The following is a 12,145-nucleotide window of genomic DNA, read 5'->3' on the forward strand; positions in this document are numbered from 1 at the left end:
AATTTCACAGCTGCATGATTACGGTTTTAACTTTAATCACGTCTAAAAACGTCTGATTTCATTTTGGCGCAAGCTTAAGACTTTCAAGTCCGGTTTAACGAGGTCAATTTCTTTGTCAGTATGTGATTACAGACTGAAAAACGCGTCCGGTTTCCGGAAGTGAGAGGTTCTGGTTTACCGAGGTTAGAAATAGAGAAAATGTATGACAGAGATTTTGGGGCCGAAAAAAAGGTCCGGTATGGAGAGGATTCCGGTTTAATGAGAGTCCGGTTTAGAAGGGTTCCACTGTAGTTCAAGGAGGTATCCAATTGCAGTCTACTCTGTCTTATTTTTTATCCTGACCTTAGGAGTTTAGGTTTACTTTTTGCTCTCTTGTTCCGGGTGTTACGAAAACGAAGACCCTCGAAAACGAAGACTTAAGACCTAAGACCCGGTCCTCGTTTTCGCACTACGAAAAGGAAGACCCTGTAAACAGAAAACCGTAGAAATTACAAGTTAAACCCACATTAAACAGTATTTTTTAACGAGCATTTTCCAGCAGAGAAAGCTTAACGACCGTCAGAATCTATTTTAGCTACGAAATACAGTAGAAATCGATTATTTATTGACAGAACCCCTGAGTCATTTTTCCTGTAAAGAACGCTTTCTCTGTTATTCTGTCACGCAATGCTAAATATAAATCAAAGACAGCTGGCGTTTCTTCCCATTATACTGCTCGTTTATTAATACGAGCAGTATAATGGGAAGAAACGCGTGAAGTGTAATGTACTAAGCGTTGTTGCTGTTTAATGTCTGTTTAACTTGTAATTTCTACGGTTCTCTGTTTACAGGGTCTTCGTTTTCGTACTACGAAAACGAAGACCGGGTCTTAGGTCTTCGTTTTCGAGGGTCTTCGTTTTCGTAACACCCCTCTTGTTCCTGCCTCGTGCCAAAAATAACTCTGCAAAGCATCAACAATGAAGATAGGTCGAGGGGTCTTTTAAAGGTTATTTGATCCACGCTTTTACACCAGACATAACAGAAAATCCATGGACGCCTTTGGACTTGGCCAGAAGCCAGCGTTGTTCAGATTCCGTTTATGCACGCAAAAAGCGCTTAGCCATAAGGTTTTCACCATACCGTTAGACCTACGCTTCTCTTTCTGCTATAGTCTAGCACAGAATAGGAAGTTCCCTTCTTCAAACACCCGGGTATGAAACTGTTTTGCAGAGGAAAAATGAGAGAGCTAAGGGGTATCCCAGAGAGCTTGGGATGTTACACAATTTGTCACGGTGCAATAAAACTCTTGCGCTAAGTTTGTTTTCGAACCGCAATCGAAACACATATTGATGCGATGCAGTCTATTTGTTTTTTGAATTCTGAGGAAGGGTGACGAAGTTCAGTTTTTCAGCTGAAGAATCGGTTGCAAGAGATAGGGGACTAGGTCGTATGTTACAAACATTATTCCACGAGAAAGGTACTCGATCTCGATTAACAGTCTTCATTGACTCTTCTAAACCCTTACCTGACGATACAAAACTGGTGAGCAGATTGATCAGGCATAAAGCTTTCCACAACGACATCCTGGATTCCTCATTGAAGATGTTGCTACGCAAGCGATAAGGAAATTGGAAATGAAACTTTGGTACCCAAACCCCTTCAGCTTTTTTTATTTTGTCATCAACAGAGGTCAAATCGTATGTAGCGTTGCAGTTGTGTCTTCCGTTGTAGTTATGTCCTCACAACTAATAACCAATAGAATGTGGTTTTATTTCTTCCAATCAAAAGGCGTTGTGAACGTGTCTCTTGCTTGTCACTTCCCAACTAGGGGAGGGATGCAATGTAAAAATATATTAACTGTAAGAAGATCGTTAAGATTTCCGCGCTCGAAGGTTAAGAATTTCACGGGATATCCTTGTTTCATGAGCTATCCTTGGTGTCGTTTGGGACACTTCGGATTGGTGAAAGATTAAGATTCTGGTTGCGTTTTTAAGTGCGAATTATTGGCGAAATTTTCTTCGATACGTTGGAAAGCTTAGGAAGACGAGAATTTGACATGGTCTCGTGGCTTCGATTCCCTTATTAGTTTGGAGTGCGTTGGTGATCGAAGTTGTGCTTTTCTATCGGAACTAGTACGGTAAGGTAAGGTTTCGGTTGCACTTCATGCTAGTATTTTTGTTACAACCATACAATATTACAACCATTCTTCAAAGATCGCGTTCAAGTTTTGGGCTAAATACTGTCAGATGTATACCGATAAAGCGTCCGAGTAACAACTAACCTGGATTCATTGAATCCTTCTGTGTCGAGGGATAATTTTTTTTTATTATTATTTTGTTTGGGACATGCAAAAGTAGATGATACATAATTCAAAAACGAGACAGATCTCTGTGTTTCAATGACCGTAAATTTGTGATTTTCTTCCAGCCTCATTATAATTTTTATTATGTTACATGTAGCAATCTCATAGTGTCTACATTCATGGTTATTATGGAGACAATTGAAGACATGTATTCATTGTAATTGTATGGGACTACGCAAAAATTCAACCTCTGGTATGGTTGATGTCAAACATCATATATCCTGGAAAGTTAACTCACAAACTGTTGACACGTATGATGAAGATCTGGTATCTTTTATAAAGGATAGGGTGCTCTCTCCCATGCTCTCCAGCAAGAAACAGTTGGGTTACAATGCACTAAATCATTCTCTTTGCTCGCCCAGAAGAGGACAGATTTGCAGCAAACTTACGCTTCACTTAATAATATGTGCTTTTTGATTGAAATCAGTGGCTGACGTAAGCCACTTTCTTTCTTTTGATCTATTTAGAATAAAGCCCTTTGAACTAAATCATAAGGAATATGATAATAATATGCATGTTATATGTTACCACACTTTACATACTTTTTCAACTATGTGTTTTCGATATTGAAATGAAATAAATACTAATTCATGCACAATTGAATACTTAATTCAGTAGAGACTATTTCCTATTATTAGCAATTATTGCTCCTACATGTGTTAGCAAGAACTTGGTCTTGTTGGCTTTCATTGTGAGCCTTTGGTGATCCATATATTAGGGGAGACACTCGCTGCAACTATCTTTGCAAAGAAAATACTAATCTTTTCACCCTTACTTAATTTCATACATACAGGCATGGATGACAACCAGCAGCAAAGCAAACAAAAGTGCCAATGAGGTGGCAAGCTCCATTGTAAACATTTTCTTGGAAAATTATGCACTAGTTATAAAAAGGTAAATGTTGTGATTAATTTTTGTCCTTGGTATAAGCATAATTTTCCTTTGGTTTTGTTAATGATATGAATGAAAATGCATTTTGTGTAAAGAAAGATAAAATGTAGCTCCTAGAGGGTATGTTATGATGAGATGATGTGTCACCATCAATTTGGCCTCAGCTATTAAAAGTAAAAGAATTAAACTAAGGATGAAACTGAACCACAGCATACCTATACTAAACCCTCATTTTAATTGTATCAATATTATTATTTTTCTGGTGTTCGCCCAATAGATCCACTGACAGACAAATATGGCACCTGTACATTTTACCATTACTCTTAGGCTAAGGCACGTGCAGAAAGCAATATTTCTCAAAAAAACAACGTATGCAAGGTTTAAATTTTTCAAACCTTTACTGCTTGTTTTTATGAGTGGTTCCAGGATTTTCTTGCACAAAGAGGTCTGGTTGAGTGTAGCAGTCGCCATATTTTTCAGTATGATGGTTTCACAGTAACTGTTGTATGAAGTAATGTTCCCTTCTCCAATATTAATTTTGCAAACTTGTCACTGACAAAGAGCTAGTTCATGATTAGACACTGATCATTTCATTGATTGCCATGCTCTACATTTATTGTTGAAGTATCACCATATTTATCTGTGTATAAGTCGACTCTTTATGACAGAAAAATTAGCCCAAAAAATCACTCTCGTCTTTCACACAGATCATAGAATGATAAAGACCTGACCCAAGCAATTCAAGAAATTAGCATAACAATTGCCTGAAGTCCATTAGGAAAACCAGGTTCACAAAACAAGTTCTAATTGTGTTCAAGTTTTGTCAGTTTTCAGTGCGTTCTTCATCGATGAAAAAGTTTGAAATAATAAATTTTATGTGGCTTAAACAGAAACCTAGTGGGGCTGATTTCTATTGTATCTTCTGATCTGTAGAGCAGACAATTTTCCTTACAGCTTCGGTGCTGAATTCTCATTTTCAGCAAATGATTACAGTAAGTTAGTGACCTGGCAAATGCTGTTTTCTTGTGCCGTCTTGTTTGTTACGTGCGTGGACCATCTATGTTAAATATTGTGTAGTTTCCAAGATGGCCATGTTTTCATCAAGCAATCCTTCGAAGCTCTTCGGTGTTCCTTTAGTCTACTAAATCTCTTTTCAAAAGGTTATTTAAATGCATGAAGATTTCATTTTCAAAATGATTTACAAAAGATGGTGAATTACTTCTCCAGTAAATTGAAGTGGTTGTATATGCTTAAATCATGAATCGTGGGGATGTAAACAAGTGCTACTAAACTTCACAGCACATGGTTACATTTTGCTCTGCAGTTTTTTTTAATTCACCGTGTTTTCAATACATTCTCAGAAATAAGAGATCAACCATATGGGAAATTTCTGTCGGTCTAAATTTTTCTTTACTGGAAATAATGAAAAATCTGATTTTCAACCTTGAAAATGGGGGTCAACTTATACATGGATAAATACGGTAATTAACTCCTTTGCTATCAGTAATTGCATTAAAGATTCTGTGTTAGAAATCACAGCACCATATCCCAAAATCTAATGTTGTCCTCAGCACAATTTCATTTTTTGAGCAAGGCAAAGCTAAAAATCAATCAAGGGCCACACAGACATCACAGAGACAACATTGCTATGTATAATGTTTATGTACTCAGATAGGTAAAAGCTACTCTATTCATTAATTCAGTGTCAATACTCTCCCTCATAGTAAAGTAAGTAAAGTCTGTTTACGAGCCTAGTGGCCCATTAGGCCGGAGCTTAAATCCGGTTTCTGTAGCATGAGGCTACTAGGAGTATTTCTACCTCCCCCTGGATGGGATGCTAGTCCATCGCAGGGTTACCCCCAGCATTAAATTGCCGGTACCCATTTATACACCTGGGTGGAGAGAGGCACTGTGAGAGTAAAGTGTCTTGCCTAAGAACACAACACAATGTCCTGGCCGGGGCTCGAACCCGGACCACTTGATCATGAGTCGAGCGCACTAACCATGAGGCCACCGTGTCTCCACATACTCTCCCTCATAGTAGCTATAATTTTTAGCCAACTTGGGAAATAGCAACCAAAAATGGACCCTTTTGGACATCCAAACTTTTAAATTTCAAGGGGAAGGTTCCCCAGACTTTGCCATCCAAGTGGGAATAAATGGCTGCCACACTATCATTTTGGTCCCTCCTAGCTGCTCAAATGTTGTCCCTCCTTTCCACAATCTTACTAAAGCCTCCATATGTGTAGTAATAAAAGCATTGAAGTGAAGAGTGCTATCTCAGGAAGAGATGATGATCATGCACACTATTAATAGAGTTATCCTAACAGATGTTTGGCAAGGTATTGCATTCTTTGCTCAAAATCTAGTTTACATAGACCTGGGAAAAAAGAATGGGGTGTAGCAGTCATTCAGGTCGGTTAATTGCTCCAAGCTCTAGTTTTATACCACTGCTCATTTGGTTATTTTTCTTGCCAATACTCTTTCTGGTTATTTGGGTTTTCGTGGAAACTCAGGCTCTTGACATTGAGAAGAAGCATGATATGTGTTTACAAAATTAAAAGCAAAGAAAAGTGAAAAAAAAAATTGGAGATTAACAGGATGGTAACAAAGACTGGTATGATTTTTTTTTTGCAGGGGGGTACTTTTTTATTTTTGAATCAGAGTTTTAGCCTAAGTATGTCTAAGTTTCTACACTTGTTGTTTAGTCTTGTGGTTTCTTACTTTAAGAAGTAACTAAAGGTAAAATTTTTGAATTTTTTTTTTTTTACAGCCAATTGAGAAGGAAAGGGAAAGTAAACACAAAATAATGATGGTAAGGAACAAATTGCTTGCACTATAAATTATTGAAAGTAGTCTTCCCTCTCCATATTTGTTATTTTTAATTGACATGCTTTGCACAGGTATTGTGTAATAAGTGTGAATAAGACTGTGCAGCGAATTAGCTCGTGCTGCAGCATCCCATATCCAATAAATTCAATAGAAGACCCTTCGGTCATTTCACGCCATATTGGATCTTGATACGTCCTTGAAAGAAAAGTTGCTTGAGACATATTTTTATCGTAAACATTTATGAAGCTTTCTTCTGATATATAGTTTGCAAAGATTTTAGTGAAACTACTGTAGTGTGCAAACAATTTTTTTCCCGAAGGACACCCGCAAAAGTGGGAAGTAACCGTGAGCTTGTCGCATGCGATTAAGTCGTATCATATAAATCTGCCCTAAAAACGAAAAATTTGCATTACTTTTATAATATTGAAGTGAATGCTTTGATACACAGTGGCTTTAGCCTCTGCATATCCTCTTATGTTTTTCTCTGAATACCTGGGAGCCGAGCAAACTGGTAACTACCCATATTCTCTCGTTCTCTTTAAAATAGGATTGTTGATCAATTTTTACCATGGCTCAAGATGGAGGACCACGTGGTGAGATAAACTAATTTCTTCTCTGCCATCCTGAGAGGGTTTCTCATACTTTCAGAATAGAACAGAATTTTGGCTAACCTAACAACTCAACAGGAAATCGTCCCTTTTAAATTGAATGTTCTAAGGGAGTTCTTGAAGTTGCTTTGAGGTTTATCGCCTATCATGAAATAAAACCAGTGAACAAGGCTGTTATGAATTACACACAACTTCAGATGAGGGTGTCTGGCATAGTGAAGTACTGGTACATTTCATCCTTGAGAAGCAATCAAACTACTGTTTTCTCACTTATAACATTACTTCAAAAATTAATAATCAGCGACTTAGGTGTAAGGCATATCAAAGAATATTGGCACGGAAAGAGGTACTCTCCCTAATGGTTCATGTGTACATTCTAGGGTGAACGTTATTGTATCTTTAGTATGAACATTGGTGGTGATATTTTTGATAAAGGCCATCACTGGACGGCCATGTCTACGGATTTTGAAGGAAGTATTAGACCACAGAGGCTCAGGGCTAAACAGCTTTGTAAAATGTCGTATATTGATGTTACTAAGTGATACATATCTTATGTTTTGAAGAGCATGTGATTAACATGGACTGGCTGGAACAAGAAATAGTTATGGAAGAGCAGCTGGAAAGAGGAAGAGAAGAACAAAGAAAAAGGGAGGAGCAAACGAAAAGAGAGAAACAAAGAAAGGGAGAAGATCATTTTTCCGACACATACCTATACTTAAGTTATCTCTTTTAAAATTTTCAACCTATATATCTATGTCACACAGTAATTCCTCTTTTTTTCAAATATGTGAAATCATAATCTCTTGGAAAACTACTCTATCAGGGATATAAATTTAATGTATATTGTTTCTTTTTTTATTTTTAAGTGAGCTTAATGATCTTGTTTATAATAGAACAGCCATATAAGTGCGTCAATGTCATCGGAAGACATTAAATATTTGGAAGAGAAACTTAAAACTTGTCGTTTGCTTACATAGATTTTTCTTTTGTGAAGCCCTACTAGGTGACTCTTGATGTCATGTTAAGTTCTCCTTCGGTCCCACAAGTAAACGGGCAGCACGTTGGAATGGGACGACAGTAGTTCATCCTAAGTCACCAAGGGCTTCTTTTGCAATGAGCCCTTCAATTATTCTGTGACAATGTTTTATCTGGCGGTGAATAGTACCCGTGACCCTCTACGAAGACGTTCACTTTGCTTGTCAAGCAAAGATAAATCAATAGTTTGCCGTCAATATATGCACATGCATCTGTGTATACAGCGACTTCTGAGAAAATTTCTCATTGCCTAAAGACATTTTTAACGCTAAATTGACTTAAATTCCAGGGGTGTCAATAATATGCAGACTCTTTTCAACAATCAGAACATCACACCAAAACTTGCATACTGATAAATATTTTATGGGGAAGGCTACATTCTCTTTTCCAGCAAAATAATCTCCTCAAACTAAGTGAAATTTGTCGAATAATCCTAAGGCTTTGTGCAGGGGATCCTACGAAGTACCGACTAAAATTATTGACTTCACCCGGGGATAGCCTTCCGACAACTACCCCCCGACCCAAAATTTTCTTACGCGAATTAAGGGGGCACTTCCAGCGATCTAACTTACAACTGCAGTATATCTGTTTATCCCTATTTCCATGTTTTGAGTGCATTCGAAAATCAAAACAATTTCACAGCTCGTACTCTGCATGTGCAATACATCCAAACTTGACATATCCATTGTTAAGCCCTTTTTCCATTTTTCACTGAATGTGGAAATTCTCGAAAAAAGGCAATAAATTCTGACAATTTATGCAGCAATTAGAATATATCCTAACATGCCAAATCCAATCTTCACCCCAATTTTCCACTTTCTCGATCAACTCTAGAAACACGGGGTTAATTACAACAATTCATCCTACAAGTGGATAATATCATAACTTTTCCATATCCAATCTTTACCCCGATTTGTTCAATTAACTGTAGAAAAATCACAATCGTGACAATTCGATCGGTTAACATCATGACTTGCCGTGTCCAATCGTTACCCCGATTTTCCATTTGTTCAACGAGTCCCGAGAAAGCCGTGATAAGTTCTGACAATTCATCACGCAAGTGGAATATAACCTTAGTTGCCATATCAAATCTTTACCCTGATTTTCCATTTTTTTTTTTCGTTTATTAGAGACAACTAAGGTAAAATCTGACCATTACTCCCACATGTGGGATATGCCAAAAATGGGGTAAAATCGGACAATTCATCCTGCAAATGAAACATATTCCAACTTGTTGTGGGTAATCTTTACCCGATTTTTCATTATTTTCAGAGAATTCTAAAAAAACAACAATTCATGTCATAAAAAGAATATATTCCAACGCACAGTGATTGAATTATAACTCGGTACATCCCTGATGTTCCGTTTTTCTGATAAATTCCGAAAAAACGGGGTTCATTCTGAAAACTCACCCCATAAGTAGAATACATTCTAAGTTTCCATATCCAATCTTGAACCCGCTCTTCTACTTTTATTTCAATGAACTCAAGAAAAAAAGGGGACGGTAAGTTATGAGAATTTATACCGTAAGCGGAGTATATCCTAAGTTGTCAGAGCCAATCTTTACCCCAATTTTCGAATTTCTTTTTTTTTAATGAATCAATTCCAGAAAAACAGGACAAACTCTGACAATTCATGCTACAAGGGGATAATACCCGAAGTTCCCAAATGCAATCTTTGCTTCGATGTTCCAATTTTTTTTCAAGTGAACTCTAGAGAACAGGGGTAAATTCTTAGAATTAATACCGCAAGTGGAATATAACCTACGTTGTCAGGTCAAATCTTTCCTGATTTTCCTTTTTTAATGAATTAATTCTAGAAAACCGGGGTAAACTCTGAGAATTCATGCTACAAGCGGAGAATACCCGTAATTCCCTTATGCCATCTTGCTCTGATTTTGGAATTTTTTTCAAAGAATTATAGAAAAACAGGGAAAATTCTAGTAACTCATCCTCCAAGTCGAATATATTCCATTGACTTGCCACATCTAATCTACTTTACCCCGATTTTCCATTTTTTTTCAATGAGTAGAAAAACGGGGCTCCCACTGACTCGCCATATTCAATCTTTACCCGATTTTCCATTTCTTTTTTCAATAAATTCTGGAAAAACGGAGTAAATTCTGAGGATTCACGCTACAAGTGGATAAGACTCCAAGTTCCAATATGCCATCTCTACCCCGATTTTCCCTTTCTTTTTCAGCGGTGAATTCTAGGACTAGCGCTAATCGTTAGCCCCTTAAAATAAAGCAATACGCAAATAGCTTAATTGTCACATTCAATTTTTGTCCCGGTTTTTTGCTTTTCTTCCAAGAATCCTGTAAAAAATGGGGTAAAATCGGACAAATTCATCCTCCAAGTGAAACATATCCCAACTTGTTATTTGTAAACTTTACCCGATTTTCCATTATTTTCAGAAAATTATAAAAAAAAAATTCAACTCATAAAAAGAATATATTCCAATGTGCTGAATGAATTTTTCAATGAATTCTGAAAACGGGCTAAACTCGGGTCATCCCTGATTTTGCGGGTTTTTTCCCAATTAATTCCAGAAAAATGAGGTTAATTCTGAGAATTCATCCCGTAGGTGGAATACATTCAAAGTTTCTATATCCAATCTTCAAACGATCTTCCATTTTTATTTCAATGAATTCCAGAAAAAGGGGGTAAGTTATTACAATTTATGCCGTAAGTGGAGTATATCCTAAGTTGTCATATCCTATCTTTACCCCGATTTTCCTTTTTTTAATAAATTAATTCCAGAAAAACAGGGTAAACTCTGAGAATTCATGCTACAAGTGGATAATACCCGAAGTTCCCAAATGCCATCTTTGCTTCGATTTTCCTTTTTATTTTGGTGAATTCTAGAGAACAGGGGTAAATTCTTAGAATTCATCCCGTAAGTGGAATATAACCTTCGTTGTCATGTCAAATCTTTCCAGATTTTCCTTTTTTAATGAATTAATTTAAGAAAAACGGGGTAAACTCTGAGAATTCATGTTACAAGCGGATAATACCCGTAGTTCTCTTGATTTTGGAATTTTTTTCAAGGAATTATAGAAGTAAAGTATAGTAACTCATCCTCCAAGTCGAATATATTCTATTGACTTGCCACATCTAATCTACTTTACCCCAATTTTCCATTTTTTTTCACTGAGTAGAAAAACAGGGCACATTCTGAAAATTCATCCTCCAAGTGTAATTTATCCCACTGACTTGCCATATCCAATCTTTACCCGATTTTCCATTTTTTTTTTTTTGATAAATTTTAGAAACACGAAGTAAATGCTGAGGTTTCACACTACAAGTGGATAAGACCCCAAGTTCCCATATGCCATGTTTACCCTGACTTTCCATTTCTTTTTTTCAGCGGTGAATTCTACGATAAGCGCGGCTAATCGTTAGCCCTCCAAAATAAAGCAATACGCAATAACTTAATTGGAATTAGGAGTTTTTTTATAACGCCGGCCCGGTTTCAGTTATTATTAATTAACTTCCATAGAAATTCAAAACTTAGCGGGATAAATTCTTAGAATTCGTCCTTCAAGTGGGAAAGACCTTAAGATGCCAAATCCAATCTGTAACCGGATTTTCAGTTCATCCTCAGAACTAAATAGATCCCAAGTTGCCATAGCTAACCTTTAACCGGATTGTCCATTTTTTTTTTGTCAATGTATTCTAGAAAAACGGGATGAAGTTGGAGAATTCGGCCCACAAGTGGCTAATACCCTAAGTCCCCATATGCCAACTTCACCCCGATTTCCATTTAAACAGTGAATTTTTAAAAAGCCGGTAAGTTTTGAGCATTCATGCTACAAGTGGATAATACCCGAAGTTCCCACACGATCTCCTCACCCCGATTTTCCATTTTTCCTTTTAAACAAATTCTAGAAAAAACAGAGTAAAATCTAAGAATTCATCCTCCAAATGAAATAGATCCCGAGTTTCCATGTCTAGTCTTTAACCCCATTTTCCATGTTTTTTCAATGAATTCTAGAGAAACGGGATACAGTAATTCTGCGAATTCATCCGCAAGTGGCTAACACGCTAAAGTTTCCATATGCCATCTTTACCGCAATTTCTCATTTGATCAGCGAATATTAATTCGAGAAAAGCGGGGTAAATTCTGAGCCTTCACGCTACAAGTGAATAACACCAAATTTTCCATATGCTATCTTTGCCCCAAATGTCCATTTATTGTCAGTTAATTTGACAAAAAACGGCGTAAAATCTGGAAGTTCATCCTCCGAATGAAATAGATCACAAGTTGCATAGCCAACCTTTAACCGGATTTTCCTTTTTTTTTTTTTAATGAATTCTACAAAAACGGGATGAATTTTGAGAATTCGGCCCATAAGTGGCTAATACCCTAACTTCCCATAGGCCAACTTCACCCCGATTTTCCATTTCATCTGTGAATTTTAGAAAAAGCCGGTAAA

General features: G+C 36.9%; 1 protein-coding gene and 1 long non-coding RNA gene across 7 annotated transcripts in view; one reads left to right on the forward strand and one right to left on the reverse strand.

The window, feature by feature from the left end:
• The window catches only part of LOC111342257 (uncharacterized), a 46,823-nt gene extending 45,170 nt beyond the window's left edge, over nt 1-1,653 (reverse strand). For all 4 annotated transcript variants that reach the window (XM_088753671.1, XM_088753669.1, XM_088753670.1 and 1 more), the window contains exon 1: nt 1,505-1,653. In XM_088753671.1, coding sequence (XP_088609797.1) covers nt 1,505-1,562 — 58 coding nt within the window. In that variant the 5' untranslated portion in view covers nt 1,563-1,653. The remainder of the gene's footprint in view (nt 1-1,504) is intronic.
• A 27-nt stretch (nt 1,654-1,680) lies between these two features.
• LOC148734836 (uncharacterized) lies at nt 1,681-7,520 on the forward strand. 3 transcript variants are annotated; one of them, XR_015998840.1, is made up of 5 exons: nt 1,681-2,116; nt 3,135-3,235; nt 6,006-6,047; nt 6,612-6,657; nt 7,236-7,520. It is a non-coding gene; the product is annotated as an uncharacterized LOC148734836 (long non-coding RNA). The 3 variants fall into 3 exon arrangements; XR_015998838.1 differs by having other exon boundaries at nt 1,734-2,121; XR_015998839.1 differs by lacking the exon at nt 6,006-6,047 and having other exon boundaries at nt 1,723-2,121.
• Nucleotides 7,521-12,145: the final 4,625 nt, after the last annotated feature.

Source organism: Stylophora pistillata, chromosome 3 (assembly GCF_964205215.1).
Source record: "Stylophora pistillata chromosome 3, jaStyPist1.2, whole genome shotgun sequence".
Classification (NCBI taxonomy): Eukaryota; Metazoa; Cnidaria; class Anthozoa; order Scleractinia; family Pocilloporidae; genus Stylophora; species Stylophora pistillata.